The sequence below is a fragment of the Harpia harpyja genome, chromosome 8 (genome assembly GCF_026419915.1).
Source record: "Harpia harpyja isolate bHarHar1 chromosome 8, bHarHar1 primary haplotype, whole genome shotgun sequence".
In the NCBI taxonomy this organism is placed as follows: Eukaryota; Metazoa; Chordata; class Aves; order Accipitriformes; family Accipitridae; genus Harpia; species Harpia harpyja.
The window spans coordinates 16,735,248-16,754,865 of NC_068947.1; the positions used below are offsets into that span (position 1 = coordinate 16,735,248).

The following is a 19,618-nucleotide window of genomic DNA, read 5'->3' on the forward strand; positions in this document are numbered from 1 at the left end:
AGAGAAAACATAAGCACTGAATACAATGTGCACTTGTGTAAAATACGATTACGTGCAAAACTGTTAATAAAACAGTATTTTGCTTTATTAAGGAAAAAAGCACATGCAGCCCTATCACAGAAATAGGGAATGAAAATTAAGTACGTCTTATTTGATCTGCCAGTTTGCAAATAAATGAGTTACCATTATCTCTGCAAGCATACAGCTTTACAAAAATCCTAAAAGGACTGCATTCCTTTACTTCTTAAGCAATAAAAGTATATAGATACAGACTTGATGCATAATCAAAGCATGAAGGCAGATTCAAGGATGCTCATTAATTCTCATGTTCTATACAAAAATACTTCTCTGGTATAAAGTTGCCATGGAAGCCCTTCTGAGACAGAACTAAGGATCAGAACCTAAGGTCCACAAAAGGAGGCTTCCTCTCACACTGTACAAGAGCTCGTCTCTCAAAATTAAAACATTCTTTCTCCTTATGTAACTTACTACCTAAGGAAACTACAAGGCCCCTCTTTCTCCGGTCATCAAGAAAAGATGCAGTTCGTTAGGATTTTTTATTTTCCAATCAGCTGGGTCTGGGAATCTTTTCAGAAACGAGTCTCCCTTCCCATTAAGTTCTTAAGATGGGAAAGAGGCAAGACAGAGTAATGGAAACAGATAAATAAGCATTACAGCTGACGACAGAGCTGAGAAGTCTCCATCTGGCACTTACTTTCAAATGTTCCTTCATGCCCAATTTGCTCTCGGAAAAACTAGAAAACCGTAAGTTTCTTACAGAGTACTTGACCTTTACTAACTATTACAGCGAACAGTGTTCCTCGAGACTGCAACAGACTACCTTTGTATAAAAGCTCTATAACCAAGATATAACTTGCTCTAAATACACTTTAATCCAAATGATAAACATTGATCCAGCTCCAACATAAAAGTTCCTGCTGGAAGTCACTGCCTAAAAGTAATACACAAAATGACTTCCAAGAAATCCCTTATGAATGCTACAGAGATATGTTAAAAGACTATGTAAATGAACACAGTATTATCTAACCATGGAACTACTGAAAATAAAATTATCACTTACCCAAGTCTGTAAGACGTTTAGGTGACCTGCTTGAAAATCGTTCTGATGACCTCGACCTACGACGATCAGGTGATCTGCTGTATCTTCTTCTCCCTGAAGACCGTGATCGCCGTAGTCGAATTGGTGACCTACTAGAGCTCCGTCTTCTTCCTCTTGACCTTGATCGCCTTTGACGAACAGGTGTTCGACTCCTGCTCCGTAATCTGAGTGATATTCTACGATCTCTTGAATCTGATCTTCTTCTTCTTCTGTCAGTAGATCTTGATCTATTTCTCTGAGATCTCTTACGCCTGTCTCTTGATAAAGAACGCCGCCTTCTTGATGCTGACCTTGATCTACTCCTCCTTCTGTGCCTTGAACGCGACAATGAACTAGACCGAGAGCGACGATTAGATTTTGATCTTGATGCTCTTCTCCGTGTTACTGATCTGGAGCGATTCCGTCTAGAGCGAGATTCTGTATCATATCTCTGGGATCTGCGCTGAGAAGACCTGGAGCGCCTACTTCTAGACCTCCGTGAAGATTCTTTGTCTGCTGTTTTCTCAACAGATTTGGAGCGACTCCTTTGGTGAGCAGTGGACCTGGAGCGTCTACGTCTAGACCTCCGTGAAGATTCTTTGTCTGCTGCTTTTTCAACAGATGTTGATCGACTCCTTTGGCGAGCAGTGGACCTGGAGCGTCTACGTCTAGACCTCCGTGAAGATTCTTTGTCTGCTGTTTTTTCAACAGATGTGGATCTACTCTTCTGGCGAGCAGCAGACCTGGAACGTCTACGTCTAGATCTCCGTGAAGACTCTTTGTCTGTTGCTTTTTCAACAGATGTGGACCGACTCTTTTGGCGAGTAGGAGATGTTGAGCGTCTGCTTATAGATCTTCGTGAAGACTCTTTGTCAGATATTTTATCAACAGATTTGGATCTAGATTTTTCACGTTCAGAAGACTCAGAACGCCTACTTTCAGGTATAAAGGAAGAGTCCTGTTCCTCCAACCTCTCAAGAGGCATGGAATCCTGTTTATCTTCATCTGCCAAAGAGGGTTCCACATCCTCACCCTCTTCAGCAGTGGTAGACCTCGACTCATGATCATCTGATGATGTGGAATCTCTCCGTTCAGCTGTCAAGGAGGGTTCCACATCATCTACTTCCTCACCAGTGGTAGACCTCGATTCACGCCCATCAGGGGATGTGGAACGTCTGTGTTCAGTTGTCAAAGAGGGTTCCATATCCTCTACTTCTTCACCGGTGGTAGACCGTGACTCATGCTCATCTGATGATGTGGAATCTCTTCGTTCAGCTGTCAAGGAGGGTTCCATATCCTCCACATCTTCACCAGCAGTAGACCTCGACTCACGTTCGTCTGAGGATGTGGAGTGTCTACGTTCAGCTGTCAAGGAGAGCTCCTGGTCCTCTGCTTCTTCACCAGTGGTTGACCTTGACTCACGTCCGTCAGGAGACATGGAGCATCTGTGTTCAGCTGTCAAAGAAGGTTCCAAATCCTCTGTTTCTTCACCAGTTGTAGACCTTGACTCATGGTCATCAGAGGATGTGGACTGTCTACGTTCAGCTGTCAAGGAGGGTTCCCCATCTTCTATATCTTCACCAGTGGTAGACCTCGACTCATGCTCATCAGAGGATGTGGAGTCTCTTCGTTCAGCTGTCAAGGAGGGTTCTGCATCCTCTACCTCTTCCCCCGTGGTAGACCTTGACTCATGCTCATCAGAAGACACGGAGCATCTACGTTCCATTGTCAAAGGCTGCTCCAGATACTCTGCTTCTTCACCAATGCTAGATCTTGACTCATGCTCATCAGGGGACGAGGAGCGCCTGTGTTCAGATGTCAAAGAGCGCTCCAGATCATCCATGTCTTCATCTATGGTAGATTTCCGGTCGTGGCCCTCGGGGGACACAGATCGTCTATGTTCAGAAGTCAAAGAGGACTCTAGACCCTCTTCCTCCATAGGAGATTTCAGCTCATGACCTTCTTGATATGAGGATGTGGAATGTCTACGTTCAGATATCAAAGATGGCTCTAGATCCCCTGTTTCTTCACCAGGGCCAGACTTCACACTGTAGCCATCAGGGGACATGGAGCACACACTTTCGGGCATTAAAGAAGGTATTGCATCATGCAATTTTTCAACAGGGATGGATTTCAGTTCATTGTCATCAGGGGACATGGAGGCTCTATTGTTTAGTGTCAAAGCTTCGAGACCACCTACTTTTCCAACAGTGGGCAAGCTCAATTCCTGGCAATCAGGAGACACTGCATGTTCGTTTTCAGGTGTTGGAGAAAGCTCCCGCACATCTGCCTTCTGAACAGGGGTGAATCTTACCTCCTGGCTCTCGAAAGACAAAAGATGGTCATTTTCAGATGTCAAAGAAGAATCCACATCCTCTGTTTTCTCAGCATGAGTCAACCGTGATTCATACTCTTCAGGGGACAGAGCATGTTCATTTTCAAATGTCAGAGAAGGTTCCTTAGTCTCTACTTTTTCAGCAGGGCTAGACTGCAGCTCCTGACCTTCAGGGGACATGGCACATTCACCTTCAGACAAAGACAACTCCTGAACCTCTGTTTTTCCAACAGCAGCAGACTGCAACTCCTGGCTATCAGTGGACATTGAACTTTCACTTTCAGATGTTTCAGAAGGTTCCTCCATTTCTTCTTTTTCAACAGGACTGGATCCCAAATCATGGCCTTCAGGGGATACGTCATACTCATTTTCAGACAGCAAAGAACACTCCTGCACCTCTGTTTTTTCAGTAAGAGCAGAGAGCAATTCCTGCCCTTCATGGGATACAGCATATTGTCTGTCTGATATTAGCGAAGGCTCCTGCACCACTGTTTTTTCAGCAAAGGTAGACTGTAATCCTTGACCTTCAGGGAAGATAGTATATTCACTGTCAGATGTCAGAGAAGGCTCCTGCACCTCTTTTTCAGCAGGACTGGCTGTCATCTCCTGGCCCTCAGGAGATACAGCATATTCATTTACACACAGCAGAGAACAGTCCTGTACCTCTGTTTTTTCAGCAAGGGAAGATGGCAATTCATGATCTTCAGAAGACAAAGCATATTCATTGTCAGGTACTACAGAAGCCTCCTGCATCTCTACTTTTTCAGGAGAGCTAGATCTCAACTCCTGGCCCTCCCAAGATACAGCATATTCATTTTCAGATGTCAGAGCAGGCTCTCGCACTTCTATCTTTTCAATAGGGAATGACTGCAACTCCTGGCTCTCAATGGACACTGAACATCTTTCTTCAGACATCCGATAAAGTTCCCGCATCTCTGTTTTTTCAGCAGGGGTTGATGTCAACTCCGGGCCATCAAGCCCTATTGTATATTCGTTTTCAGACATTTGAGAAGGCTCCTCTAGCTCAACTTTTTCAAAAGGGGTGGATGTCAACTCAAGACCATCAGAGGAAACAGAACATCTGCTTTCCAGTATCAGAGGTGGCTCCTGCACCTGTATTTCTTCATCAAGGGCAGATCTCAACTTGTGGCCATCAGGGGATGCAATGCATTTCAGTTCAGACAACTTTCGCACCTCTACTTTTTCAGCAGGGATAGGTCTCAATTCATGACTATCAGGCAACAGGAAAAGCCCACTTTCAGATGTCAGAGAAGTCACTGGGGGCTGTAGTTTTTCAGTAGTTGTGCTTACTAATTCACAAACATCAGCAGACTTGGAGAACCCACTTTCCGGTGGGAGAGAAGGCTTCTGTATCTCCATTTTTCCAACTGCAGGAGCTGTCAATTCATAGCCTTCAGGGAAGACAGAACACCTAAGCTCAGATGCCAACGACACTTCTGCACCTTCTGTTTTCTCAAAGTAATTGTGTTTTGATTTATGGCCATCATGGCGCACAAGAATTCCACTTTTAGACATCAAGAAAGATCCTGTACCCTCTATCTTTCCAGCAGGCAGGTATCTTGATTCATGCAGTTCAGAAGATTCAGAGCAGTCAATTTCAAGTACTTGTGAAAGTGTTGGACCGTCTAAATCTTTGTCAACAGATGATCTGGACTCATGAACTTCGGAAGACTTGCAGCTTTGTCCTACAGTTGTCAGTACAACTTCCTGCATTTTTTCAAAAGATGACACTGAAATGACGTCATCCGAGATCTCAACAGGACCACGCTCAGATGTCAGGGAAACATCTGGAGCCTTGACTTTTTCAACAGATACAGATCTTTGTTCATTTCCATCAGGTGATTTGAAGGACCCACCTTCAGATATCAACGGAAGCTCCTCTATTTGTGCAGCAAACCTGGATCCTGATTCATGTCCATCAGGAGACTTGAAGCATCCACTGTCAGAAGCCAGAGAAGACTCCTTCACCTGCCCCTTTTCAGTAGGCAAGGAGGCTGGCTCACAGACATCAGGGAACACAGAGCATGTAGCTTCAGGTGCTAGAAAAGATTTTTGAGCCTCTGCTGTTTCAAAAGATAGTGACCTTGACTCAGGGCTGTCAGCCAACTTGGAAGATTCACTTTCAGATACTTGCAAAAACTTCTGAATCTCTGTTTTTTCAGCAGGGATGTGTCTCAGTTCATGACCATCAGGCAAGCCAGAGACTACACTTTCAGACACCAGAGAAGACCCCTGAACCTCCATTTTTCCAGAGGATGAAGACATTGTCTTGTAATCATCAGAAGATACAGAGCATCCACTTTCAAGTGTCAGAAGAGGCTCTGGACCCTCTGTTTCTCTGAGAGAGACAGATCTCGACTCATCTTCATGGGATGCGGAGAGCTGAAATTCTGTAACCGAAGAAGTTTCTGCATCTCCTCTTTTTTCAACAGATGAAGAGTTTGACTTGGATGTGGAGTATGTAAGTTCAGGTAGTGATGAAGACTCCAGAGCCACTGCTTTTTCAGCTGATCCATTTTCAGATGTCACAGAAATATCTGAAACCTGTGTTTTTTCCACAGGCATGAATCTCAATTCCTGGTCATCTGGGGTTTTGGAGCTATCAAATTCAGACATCACAGAAGGCTGCAGAGCCGCTGTTTTTTCAACAGATGAGGAGCTTTTCTCAAGACTATCAAAAGTTTTGGAAAATCCACTTTCAGATGCTGGTGGCAGCTCTGGGCCATTTATTCTTTCAACAGACAAAGCTACTGACGTGGGACCGTTAGAGGATTTGGAGGAGCTGCCTTCACTTGCAAAAGAAGGTTCAGGAACTTCTACTTTTTCAAGACTTTTGGTTGACTCCTGAAGGTCAGAAGATTCCACTCGCTTGCTACTGCTCTTTGCTGAGGATAACTTACTCTCTCTTTTTTCTATAGATTTGGACCTTGACTTAACACTATCAGAGGACTTGGAACGTTTCCGCTTGGATTTTTTTGAAGATTCCTTGCGCTTTTTTTCAACAGACCTAGACCTAGACTTGTAACGTTCAGAAGATTTTGAGCGGCGACGCTTAGATTTTCGTGAGGACTCCTTCTTTTTTTCCACTGATTTGGATCTAGACTTGTAACGGTCAGATGACTTCGAGCGCTGACGTTTAGACTTCCTTGATGATTGCTTTCGATCTCTTTTTTCTACTGATCTGGATCTAGACTTGTAACGGTCAGAGGACTTCGAGCGCTGACGTTTAGACCTCCGTAGAGATGCCTTCCGACCTCTCTTCTCAACAGATCTTGACCTAGATTTCGAGCGATCAGAGGAACCAGACCCTCTATGTCTGAACCTCCATGAGTATTCTTTGCCTCCTCTCTTTTCTGAAGACCTGGATCTAGATTTAGAACGGTCAGAAGACCTGGAACGTCTACGGCGGGATCTCCAGGAGGACAACCGGCTCCCTCTCTTTTCCACTGACCGTGATTTAGACCTGTAGTGGTCAGAAGACCTGGAACGTCTGCGCCCAGACCTTCGGGAGGACAGTCGCTTTTCCACTGACCTGGACTTAGACCTGTAACGGTCAGAAGACCTGGAACGTCTGCGCCCAGACCTTCGGGAGGACAGTCGCTTTTCCACCGACCTGGACTTAGACCTGTAGCGGTCAGAAGACCTGGAACGTCTGCGCCCAGACCTTCGAGAGGACAGCCGCTTTTCCACCGATCTGGATTTAGACCTGTAACGGTCAGAAGACCTGGAACGTCTGCGCCCAGACCTTCGAGAGGACAGTCGCTTTTCCACTGACCTGGACTTAGATCTGTACCGGTCAGAAGACCTGGAACGTCTACGTCTGGACCTTCGGGAGGACAGTCGCTTTTCCACCGATCTGGATTTAGACCTGTAGTGGTCAGACGACCTGGAACGCCTACGTCTGGACCTCCCAGAGGACAATCTGCTCCCTCTCTTTTCTGCTGATCTGGATTTAGACCTGTAGCGGTCAGATGACCTGGAACGTCTGCGCCTGGACCTCCGGGAAGACACTCTTCTCTCTCTCTTCTCCACAGATCGGGACCTAGATTTGGAATGCTTTTTTCTGGAATCTGAATAGTTTCTGCTCCTAGAACGTGCTCTTTTAGAGGTCAAACGCCTGGAAGTAGAACGCGACCTTGATTTTTTCTTCCGCTTCCTAGACCTGGACTGAGACTTAGAGCGACTCCTTTTTTGTTTCTTTGCATCATGTTTTTTATCACTGCTTCTATGGCTACTTTTTTCAATAACTTTCTCAAGTCTCATCAGAGTCTCCCTCATTCGTGCCGCCACATCAGGTTGCACATCGGATGTTTCTGAATCTCTTTTCTCTGACTCCTGTTCTGGAGTTGCTTCTTTGACAGCCTCAGCCTGTGGAATGACTTCCGACTGGTTTGCCTCTGCCACAAGTACTGGAACTGCTTCTGTAACAGTCTCGGGTACTGGAACTGCTTCCACATCTTTTGTCTCTGCCTCCAACCCCACAGCTGCTTCTGCATCTTTCAGCTCTACAACAGTCTCAGAAAGAGGAGCCATTTCCAAATCTTTTGTTTCTGCCACATGAGCTGGAGCTGATTCCAACTGTTTTGTGTCTCTGATTATTTCAGATTCAGGAGTCCCTGCTGAATCTTTTTCATCTGCTGCATGTGAAGAACTAAAAACTGTTTCTGCTATTAAAGGCTCAGATGCTCGAGTTTGCTCTGCATCTTTCTTCTCAACCAGTATCTCGCATTCCTGAGGCTGACCTGGAACTGTCACATCCTCCATTTGTTGACTCTGCACCCCTTCTGCATATTGTACTTCTGCTGTCACTTCATGTTCCCGTGTTGTTTCCAGATCTTTCATGTCCCCTGGCTTTGGAACTGCTTCAGAAGATTTCATTTCAGCAGCACTCAAGATTTCTGGGGCCTCTTCTGTACTCTTCCATTCTGCAGCAGGTTTTGCTTCTAGAGCTGCTTGCAGATGTTCTTGTTTTTCGGTATGCAAAGATTCTGGAACGGCTTCTGAAGCATCCTCTAAAACATTTATCACCCCCACATTTCCAGACTTTTGGGAAGTTTCCAAATTTTGGATATCCATGTGTACCTCAGGTTCTGCAACTGTTTCAGAACTTTTCACCTCTACTGTTGCAGACTCTTTCATACTTTCCAACAACCTCACTTCTCTAGCTTCTGATGCTGGCTCCAAATATTTTGCTTTCATTTCTTTCTCCGTTTCTGAAGCTTCTTCTAAATCTTTTACAGTGGTAAGAGAAGGCTCATTTTTTTTTGTGCTTGTCCTCCTTGTTGCAATTATATATTCTACAGTAGGTCCCTGAGTTCTCACATCTGTCAAAATCTTAGATTCCAAAGTTCCTTTCAAGTTTCTCACTTCTGTCACTATTCCTGATGCCATTGTTTTTTCCTCCACTCTGGGCAAAGAGTCCAATATTGCTTCTGAATGACCTACTATTTGTTCCCGTGCAGATTTTGAACTTGTTTCTGAAGTTTGCATCGCCACTGTTTGCACAGGTTCTAGTATTGCTTCTTTGCTCATTGCCTTTGCTTTGTTCGGATCTTCTGGAGCAACTTCAGAACACCTCATTTCTCTAACTAACTCAGATGCCAATGTCCTTCCCAAGCCTTGCATTAGTGTCCTTGTTTCAGATCCTACAACCATTTCCAAATTTTTCATCTGTGTTAAGTGTGAAATTTTTGATCTCGCTTCCACATCTTTTACCTCTGCAACTGCCTCAACTTCCGACAAGTTGTCTAAACCTCTCATTTCTACAGTGGCAGAACTGGTAGCTAGTTCAGAATCCTTTATCTCTGCTACCACCTCAATTTGTGAGGTTCTTGTATGTGTCATGACCTGAGACTGTGCAATGACGGAACTCTTTGTTCTGCTTGCACCAAGAGGTTCTGCAACTGTTTCTGCATGTTTTCGTTCTCTCTCTGCTGTGGTTTTCAACTGCATCATTCCTGCTAATGCCTCAGACTCTCTAACTGGTTCCATGCTTACACATGCAACCACAGATTCAGGAGTCCTTTCTGACCTTTCTTCTAAGGCAAGAAGTCCTGGACTTGCTTGCAAGACTTTGCTACCCATATTGGCTTCAGAACACACATTTTCTCCTAAGCCCCTTGCCACTGCAAGGGTTCCAGGCTGCAAGACTGCTTCCAAAGCTTGTATCTTTGCCATACCTACAGATGCTGGATCTCCTAAATCTCTCACGCCTTTCATGTGCAGGTGTGATGAAGATGTCTTCATCTCTGTCCCTGCTCTGTCCCGGTCTGCTTCTGAATCCTTCCTTTCTGTCTCTGCTACAGGTCCTATAGTTGTTTCTAAACTTTGCACTGGTCTCACAGATCCAACTTTCATAGCTAGGAGACCAGCATCTGAGCCTGCTTCCACTCCTGCCATACTATCTAGATTTATTTCTGAACTTTTTGACACTGCTGTTGAATCTAGTGTTGCTGCTAAACCTCTGGCCACAGTCCCACAATGCACAGCTTCTTCTGAAGCCTTCACACCTTCCATTTGCAAAGACAGTGAAGCTGTTTTCAAAGTTTTTGCTTCCACCACAGCCATTGGCCTTAGGACTCCTCCTGGACCTTTCATGTCTTCTTTCTGTAAAGACAGGGGAGTTGCTTCCAAACCTCTCACATTTGATTCACTCTCAGATCTTGATTCTCTCAGCTCCTCTGGTTGTCTCAATAATGAAATACCTTCTGAATCTTTTGCCTCTGTTACAGCTACAGGCTTGAGAGTAGATTCTGAAATTTTTGAAGCATTAGTATTTTCAAGTTGCAGAGTAGCTTGACTTGTTTCTCGACCTTTTACTCCTGTTAGTGCTGCAACTCCCATGGTTGTTTGTGGACCTTTAAAACCCTCCGCCATCTGGATTTCTGGAGTTGTTTGGGGAACGAAGGTCTGCACAACCGTTACGGGTTCTAAAGTTGCTCTTAAACCTTTTGCCTCTGCAACCACATTCGCATCTGTCAATTCTGCTGGAAGTACAGATTCCTGGGTTCTATCCACACTTCTTGTTTCTGTCAAGACTTCAGGTTGTAGGAACACTCCTGATGCATTCAGCACTGTTCCAGGATCAGTGGTACCTTCCACATCTTTGACTACTTCACCCTGCAAACATTCTTGAGCTGCTTTGACATCTTTTGCTGCAACACCCACAGGTTCCATGATTGTTTCCAAAGTTTTGGGCTTTACTACAGCAGCTGGCTGCAGAGCTTCTTCCAAAGCTTTCACATTTTCCATATGTGCAGAGCTTCTAGCTGGTTCAATATCCTTCACTTTTGTAACAGCTCCTGGTCCCAGGGGTATTTTGGCACTTTTTATTTCCACCTGGGTCACAGCAGTCAATGCAGATGTTTTAAAAGGATGTTGCAAAGACACATCTGCCTTCAAGACACTTGAACCCTCCATGGGGCTGCACTGTGTCACTCTCAAATTATCAGATATAATTGAGGGCTTCAGGGCTGGCTCCAAAGTTCGGCTCACGCCCCCTAATTCCAAAGATCTTTCCACATTTTTCACATTTCCCATATGCAGAGATTTTTCAGTTGCTTCTTGAATTTTCACTTCTTCCATGGCCACAGACACGTGAGCTACCTTCACAGTATTCAGATCTGCCTGACTTGCAGATTTAGGAATTGTTGTCACATCACTTGCCAAAAACACAGATTCTGAAGTTGCTTCTAACCCTTTTGCTCCCCCCTGTGCCACAGATTGTAGAGATGCTTCTGAATATTTCAACACCTCCATGGTCTCAGACTCGAGAGCTATATCCAAAGCTTCCCCAGTGCCTTTAGATTTCAGAATAACTTCTGAACCTTTTAGTGCTTCTATTACCTCTGAAGCTGCTGAATCTTTCTGAGTTTCAGTACTGGCAACTCCAGATGGGATGCTAGATGAAGTATCATTTCCAGTATCAACAAGAACACCCTTTTCACTCGCAGTAATAGCTATAGGATAAATATTTTCATATGACTGTTTAATTTGTTCTTCTCTAGTGCAAATTTGAGTTATACTAGTATTTTCTTGGATATCAGCTTGACTGCCTTCTAAATTAAATGGAGGATTTGCTGCACACAAAGTTCCCTTCTCACTTCCAAGATTTTCTGTAGATTGCTGAGAATCAGTTCTTGAATGAGAAACAAGTCCTAAAGCTTGTCTATCAAGCTCCTCACTTGCTTTTAAGCGCAGTTCTTCTGGCTGCACGTGGACAGCCAGATTTGCATCTCCAAATCCTCCATGCTGAACACTCAATTTGGAGCTTGATTTCTCTGGCATCAAGTGAGAAGCAGGCTGCAAGTCTGCATGTTCTCCATGACGTGTACTCAACTTTGACTCCTTTGGCTGTTTTTTATGCTTCTTCTCTTTCTTCCTTTTCTTCTTCTTTTTCTTCTTCTTCTTGCTTTTGTGTTTCTTGTTCTTTTTTGATTTTTTCCTAGGAATTTCATCTTCAGCAGTAGAGCTTCTTTTTGTAGACTGAGTACTATGTTTCACAGTATTTTTGTCTACATCTAGAAAAAACAATATTTTCCTTGTAAATGTTATTAAAACTACATTTTAAAAATTCTTTTAGACTAGTGACCAAGTACCTGGACAGAGGTACAAAAAATTTAAACTTGAAACCCATGACTTCTTCACTGAACTACCATACATAAATAGCACACATTCCCTTTTCAGCCCTCTTACCCTTCCTCTCAGGGGTCACTTTAAGTAAAAATAACTAATTCTTCTTTCAAAAAGTTAACCAAATCTTCTTGGTCAGCAACACCGTTCCAGTGGGAACATGACTCTTCCCAAGAGTTGGATATGCTTCCACCTATATTCAACTGGGCAGTGCATTCTTCCAGGAGGCTGGAGATGTGCTTTTAAACTACACCAAACTGCACATGGAAGTGAAACAAGAACTCCCATTTTCCAGACAAATTATCTAAGTGATGGTACGCTTATTGTATAACATGTGGCTGGCCCATTATCCTCTATTATGCTTTAATTTGTGAGCGAGCCCCTTATTACTAGTGTGTTAGAAATTATCTAAACATATTTACTGATTAAGTTCCTCACTGACTAAGTTCTTCAAACAAATTTGGAGAAACAGCATCTGCTTCCCCAATCCCAAACAAGCTTTAAGGCACTGCAGGCAACCAGCTACTCAGACTTGACTGCAGCTGCCACAAGGAACTGCAAACCTGCAAGTACCTAATAGAGCTTTTGCTTCAAACAGGAAAGTAACTAATAAATTCAGGTGACTGCAGGGACAAACAATCGCTTGAGGGGGAAAGAAAAGAGGAGGACTGAGGTTTCGATCACCTCCTTTTAATTCTATACCTGATTTCCCTCCGAATTCAACCTGTGTTAGGTTCTTACCCTTCTCTGGGCGTAGTGCCGTGTTTTCATGAGAAAGGCACTTCTATCAAAGGCAACTTGTTATAATTTCTGTTAAAGATGAGATATATATTCAAGTCTGCTTGCATGTTATATTCAATGATTGTTTTTATACTGGCCAGTGCAGCAATATGGATTCTCCAATTATAATCTGGCTGTGATTACAAAGCATACTGTTTCAAGTGAACAATGCAAAATCATTCAAAAACTGTTGGCAATTGCCACACTATTATATGAACATGACTTGAGATTCCATAAACAAGTATCTCAGGTAGTTCTAAGCACACACATTTTTACGGAATAAACAGCTTAATGAACAATAGCGCTTCCACCAACGTTGTTGTAAATGCAATGAAAAAGGACAACGAAGCAGAGTTAAATGACCTTTTCTACACAGCCTTTTCAGATAATCTCTATTGTTCAACAGCAACATTAACTTCTTTTCAGTTATGAACAGTGTGAACGTTTACCATAGGTTAAGTTTATTAACTTCCAGGTTAATACGTCTCATTTATTACCATGTTAGCTTGCCTCATTCTTCCATGACAGAAGAACAAAAATATAACAACGACAAAAAAAAAAAAAACCAGATGCCAGCCTAAAGTGCTGCTTGTACAGCATAAGTGAAAGACTACTGAAAATGCTCAAGGTAAACAAGCCACTGTGCATAAAAGAAAGAAAAAGCAGTTCCAAAACCTTGCAAACAGAGTCTCTGAAATAAACAATTTTCTACATTGCCTCTTAAAAAAATCACCCTGGAACTATACTTACCAAGCACATAGAAGTCACCTATATTTCAACTCCAAAAAATTAGAAATGCAATAACTAGAGCCTTCATCTCAATAACCCTCCCAATTCAGAAATTTTACAGAAAGGACTAGTCCCATGAGAAGGGATACTCATATGCAACTTTTTGGCATAATAAATCCAGCAATTTATTGAAGTTATGAGATTGCTACATAAAAATTTCTTAGCCTTTGGAAGATTGCAATCTGAGTATCTACATTTTGAAGATAAGTGCGTTATTCATTTTAAAACAACAAAGCATCTTACTGACAGAACAGTTAATCATACAGTTCTGAATTCTAATAAATTATTTTTAGAAATAATACTTGAAACCAATCCAAAACAACACAACAAACAATGCTTCTATCCATCAGTACCAGCTTTAGTTAGTAAGAACTGCTCATTGAGACCCTGAAGTAGGTATATACAAAACAAAGCACAATTACATATATGGATATTATTTATACATTTTAGCATTATTGTAATGGAGAGGAAAAAAAAAAAACTTTTTCGCACACTAAGTAATGCTTTCATATAATAACCCAGCTTCAGTTTTTAAATTATGTACTTCTCTGTCCATCTATGGTTGTAAATCACAGTAGACAAAAAAATACTTAATAAACATTACAATAAACATACAGCTTGTCAGATGAAGCTCAAAGGAGCAGTACTGAAAAGTACTTTTTCATCTCTGTAAAACTAATTCAATTTTAAGCACTATGACAACCTTCTTAAACAAGAACATATTTGCCAAATGTGTTTTCATTTACCTGATTTGCACTGCAGCTCTGTATCAAGGGCTCCAGAGAGCACTTCCTCTATTTTCTGCACTATCTGATCATTCTGACGACTCCCAGCACCAGCAACTGTGTCATCTGAAGGGTTGGCTTGCTCAGCTGGGATTGTGTCACCATTGGGCTGGCCTTCTACCTTTCCACTAACCAAAAAAAATATCAACATAATACAAGCAATTTTGAGCCTTTTTTGACCTTTTTTTTTTTTTAATTCATAAGCATTTATTATACTCAACCCTTCAAAACAGTATTTTAGCCTCCTGAAGAAGCCATGCCTTTAGTGGAACATCTACCTTTTGATTTACTTTCATTTATTCACAACAGAGCACATTGTGACAACCGAGTATTAGGCACAAGGGAGGAAATCATGTTCTCGAATATGCCACAGTCCCCGAGCTTTATGTAAGAACTTGCATAGGCTCCCCTCACAAAATAAGCACCCATCGCTCACTCTTCTCCAGTAGATTTTACTTGCTTTGCGAGACAAGGCTGGGAAAAAATAGGCGAGCTGAAACGTGGTAAGATCAGTAAGACAAATCGTACAGACACTCGCCCCGACACCAGAGATCAGCACCCAAAACCCGTTAGTGAAAACGGATGCGCGTTCGCCAGGAGACAACGCGTACGCCCGCCCGCCCCTTCCCCCCCGCCCCCCCCCACCGTGTTTTCGCTCAAGGCGCTCAGAAGGGCGCGAGCCCCCGGGCCCCGCCATGTTGACGCCGAAACGACCCGCAAAAGCCCTAGGCCCCGGCCCGCCTCCCTCCGTCTCGGGGGGCGGGGTAGGAGGGGGGGGACCGCGCACTTCCCTTCCTCCAACACACCCCTCCTCGCCCCGCGCTAGGCCCCGGCGCGAGCGCGGACGCGGCTGCGTCGCCTCCCCCGCCGCCCCGGACAGGCTCGTTACCCGCCGTGCTGCTGCTGCTGTTCTTCCTGGATCTCCCGGAATTTGCTAACCACAAAGGACCGAAAGATCTGCTCGATATTAGTCGCCATGACAGCCCTACCGCACCGCCTCCCCCCCCCCCCGCGCCCCGCTTTCCTTCCTGCCGAGACGCGAGGCCTCCAATATCCCACAAGGCACCGCCGCAACTGGAGGCCGAGGGCACTTGCTGACGTCCTCGCTATACGTCCTCTCGCGATTGGCTGCCTTCTAACGGATGACGTATCGGGGGGGGGGGGGTGGCAGCGCGCAACCCGGGCCTCCGGACGGCCGCTCTAGCGCTGAGCAAAAGCCATAGAGCGCCAGCCCCGTCTGGCTTCCGGGGGGGGGGGGGTGTCTCGTGTCTCGGAGAAGTTCGGCGTTCCCCCTCCCCCCGCAGGAGCGCGCCGCGCCGCCATGTTGTTGCACTCGCCCCCACCCCACCGGCCGCGCGCCCACGAGCAGGCGGCCGCGCGCCTCCCGGCGGCCGCCCCCCCCCCCCCCCGCGCCCCCCCCCTCCCCCTCCCTCCCCCGCGACCGGCAAAACCCCGGCGGGCCGCCCTGCCCCCCTCCCCCCCCCGGATGAAACCGTTAACTGCCGTTCTGCCCCCACACCGACGTTCCCCCCCCTTCCCCCTCCCGCCGTTCTCGGCCCCTCTCGCGCCCCGTACTCCGAAAAGCTGCGCCTAAGCCCCCGGGAGACCGGGGAGGAAAAGAAGGGAGAGTCGGTGGAGGGCACCATGGTGGCCGGTGACCGCCGGTGCCCGCGGCTCTGTCTCTGTCCCCGTCCCCGTCCCCCCCACGCACACCCACCTCCCCCCACCGCGATCGCGGCCGCCTCCGGCGGCCAGCAGGGCCCGGAGCCATCTGGGCCTCCGCGGAGAAGCCCGGCGGCCGGCACTCACCTCGCCGAGGGCCGGAGCGGCGGCGGCGGCGGGGCCATGGTGGGCTGAAGCGTGCGGCTGTGCGTGCCGGCGGGCTCGGGGCCGGTGGGGGTGGGTGGGAGCGATGCCATTGGTCTCCATGGAGCGGGGCCAAGCCCCGCGCCTCCGCCGCCCCGTGTGCCGAGCGCAGGCAGCGCCTAGCAAGGGGGCCTGCCCGCACACGAGTGCTGCATCACAGGGCCCGGCGCTGCGCTGCCCTCACTTACCGAGCAGCGGCTCCATGCGAAAGGCGCCCTCCCCCTCCGCCGTGAGAGCGGGCGGCCCGGCTGTGACACGCACATGTGCTCCGGGGGCTGTCTGCGGGGCCGGGCGGGCGGGCGGGCGCCCCGCGAGATGGGAGAAAAATTAAAGGAACAAAGGAGGAGAAGGAAAACGCCAACGCCGCCAATAAATAAACGACACCTGAGCGAAAGCCGGCGCCGGCCTCAGCCCACCTGCAAAGCCGCGGCTTCTCCGTGGGTGTTTTGCTGGAAAATCAGTTTCTCCCGAGTACAGCCACCCTGGGGGCCCCCTTCATGCTGCCCCAAAACCGGTTCTCGAGTACATATGTGTACACGTGCGACTTTTTGTCATCCTCGGTCCTGTAAAACCGAATAATCCTACTACAGCTGGAAGACGCTTCCCCCATACAGTTTCTTCTGGTGTCATGAGGTAGTGACTTAGAGGGGTTAGTTGGCCTGAAATAAATTTAAATTGCCTCAGAACCTAGGTCTATAACCGTTTAATTGCTGCTGGGGTCTTTATTTGCAATGTCAGCCTCAAATTCAATGTGGTCCAATAATCACTTGCAAGACCCTTTAAAAGCAGCATTGTTCTTTACTGTGTATTGCCAAGAGGCAGTCTGCCTTAATGTTAACTTTGGAAGAATAACGGATCTGATACTCAGATCAATTTGCTTACTTTTATGTCACAGCCGATTTATTACATTTAAAATAGAAAACAGTTATACTTAAGAGGCCCTTTCACAAATAACCTGTACCTTTCATGCCACGCCAACATTGATGTATTTTAGATCTTACAGTAGAATACTGTATGTAATTTCTGGCATTCCATGAGCTAAAGATTGAAAATGTTTCACTTGAACAATTTCAGACATATTTAGACTCCCCTAATGCAAATGGCCTTGTCTAGACCAGGCATGCTTTCACCCATAAACAAGCAGTGATACTCTACATAGGCATAAGGTTGCTAGTAGGCGCCTTGCCGCAACAACAAAGCTGCAAAGGCTTTTAGCACAATATATGATGGTAACTCACCCCTTCCAAAAAAAAACCCCAGCTGTACCCAAGAGAACAGCAGCTTTGACTGGCGTAACTTAGCCTGTGTTAGGGGCTTCTGGCAGAAAAGCTGTTCCAGTTAGGGACCAGACCTCTGACGCAGGCAAAGAGGAACTCGCACCACAAACCTGCCCACCCTCAGGAAGGGAACCCTTTTCAACTGCAGTTAATTCATTCAAAGTAGCTTAACTACACTGACATCGCTACCAGTGTAGGTCTCCATCTATGTAAGGAAAATCATGAAGAAACGTACAAAAAAAGCTAGGGAAGGATTTCGGTGCCTGCTGTGTATTTCGCTCTCGTTCCCTAAAAATTAACATGGGCAAAGTAATAACTACAAAAACTACTATTCATAGAAATGAGGATCCACAGCCCCACAGGAAAATAACTATTCCTGCTCTCCCTTTGCATCTCTGTTTGCTGTAAAAAACCACAAGCCTTTAGTTAAACACCTTAATTCAGTTAGGTGTTAGGTAGTTTTCAGATTAATTCAATGAAATATTTTACTTTCATCTTGTCAAGACCAGCGATTGTTGCCGATACATTTAGCGTTCAATTTGTAAACATAGTATTATGTGACTTTACTAGTAGCAGTTCTGCTGCAATCATCAGTACCTAGAGCATTTATTCACGTGACTATCCTTTTAAAGCAAGAGTCAAAGGAGTGCTCAAATATGGAAACAGTATTTATTAAATCTATATTCCATAAGCTAATTTACAAAGAACTGTGAGGTTTCCACATTATAGCTGGGAGGGGAGCAAAACTATGGATCAAATCTGGTCTTACTAACAGTATTGTTGCACAATTGTAATGCTAAATTGGACTAAATATTACCCAATACTCTTTGGTTTCATAAAGTAGAAAGTTCAGTGTGGTACAAACTAAGGAGTCGCTCCTACCCAGTACTTAAAGATACGTAGGAGCATTCCCCCTGAGAGGACATAGAAACAAATTCAATCTTTACACAGTCCTACCCAGCCAACTTCACAAACCATCACCTTTACCCTCTGGAGCAATACTCTACTTCCTAGATAAAGTAAAAACAATAACCTACATATAGATAAGGGTTTTTGGCCGGCTCTAGCACCCTCCCGGCCCGGCTCAGCACGCTCTCCAGCCAGCAGCCGGCCCCAGCGGAAGATATTTCTAGACCTGAAGAATTTGCGTGCAAAAGCCAATTAGCGGGTCTCCAAGCTGAGACATTGATTACCCTTCCCTTCCTCCCTTCTTCCCGCCCGCCCCGCTTCCCGGCCCCAGCCCCCGCCCCAGGGCCGACCCGCCGCCATGTCGCGGGGCTCCCTGGGTACTGTAGTTTTCGGCGGCGGCACGGCGGATGATGCCTTCCGCTCCTTAAAATCCCCCTGAAGGAAAGTAAGTTTTTCTTTCGCTCTGGAGAAGGGTTCTCTCCGCGGGACGCTCGGTGTCGGTGTCGCTGCCCGTAACCAGCCTCCCGCGGCCGGGTTTGGCGGCGGCGCGGGAGGGGCGAGGCGGCGGCGGGGCCATGTGCTCCCCGCTGAGCCGCGCGGTAAAATGGCGGGGCGGCCCGGCCCTGCCCGACCCGACCCGACCCGGCCCGGCCCGGCCCGGCGTCTTCCTGCCGGCCCCTGCTGCAGCCAGAGCGCCGCGGAGAGCAGGCCTCGCCTGAAAACCCGGGCGGCTTTGGTTTAGCCCGGGTCCTGCTCTGTCCCGCACCTATGGCGATGAAGGGGCGTGTGGAGATCTGTTTGCTAGCGGCTGTCATGTTCATTTATATGTTGTAACTGCGTCTCCTGCCCAGACTGATTTCTGAGGAGCTTGATATGCAGCGTTTTTAGATGTACTGCACTTTAAAGTATTTTAAAAGGCACGTGGCTTTTATTTCTACGGGTTTTTTTTCCTCTGCTCTGTTTGGCTTTGAAAAAAGTGGTGAAATATTTGCTTTGAAGTAAATATTAAACTTCTAACCTCTCTTGTTCTGGACTTTGACTCACTTTGATTCTTGCCCTGCTGTTTGCGAAGTTGGGGCTTACCAACTTTAACATTGGCCCTCTTTTTTTTTTTTTATCTGTCCAG

The 19,618-nt window shown here is 46.0% G+C and overlaps 1 protein-coding gene across 8 annotated transcripts in view; it reads right to left on the reverse strand.

The window, feature by feature from the left end:
- Positions 1 to 16,552, reverse strand: part of SON (SON DNA and RNA binding protein) — a 41,515-nt gene extending 24,963 nt beyond the window's left edge. For 5 of the 8 annotated variants that reach the window (XR_008236340.1, XR_008236342.1, XR_008236341.1 and 2 more), the window contains exons 1-3: positions 16,250 to 16,551; positions 14,402 to 14,568; positions 1,082 to 11,974 (exon numbers count right to left, since the gene is read on the reverse strand). Coding sequence is in view for 5 of the 8 variants with exons in the window: in XM_052794719.1 (XP_052650679.1) it covers positions 1,082 to 11,974; positions 14,402 to 14,568; positions 16,250 to 16,359 (11,170 nt within the window). In the remaining 3 variants the exon portion in view is untranslated. Of the gene's footprint in view, positions 1 to 1,081; positions 11,975 to 14,401; positions 14,569 to 15,329; positions 15,518 to 16,249 lie in introns of those variants that run through there. The other 3 variants (XM_052794715.1, XM_052794716.1, XM_052794720.1) reach the window with 3 other exon arrangements.
- Between the last annotated feature and the right edge of the window lie 3,066 nt (positions 16,553 to 19,618).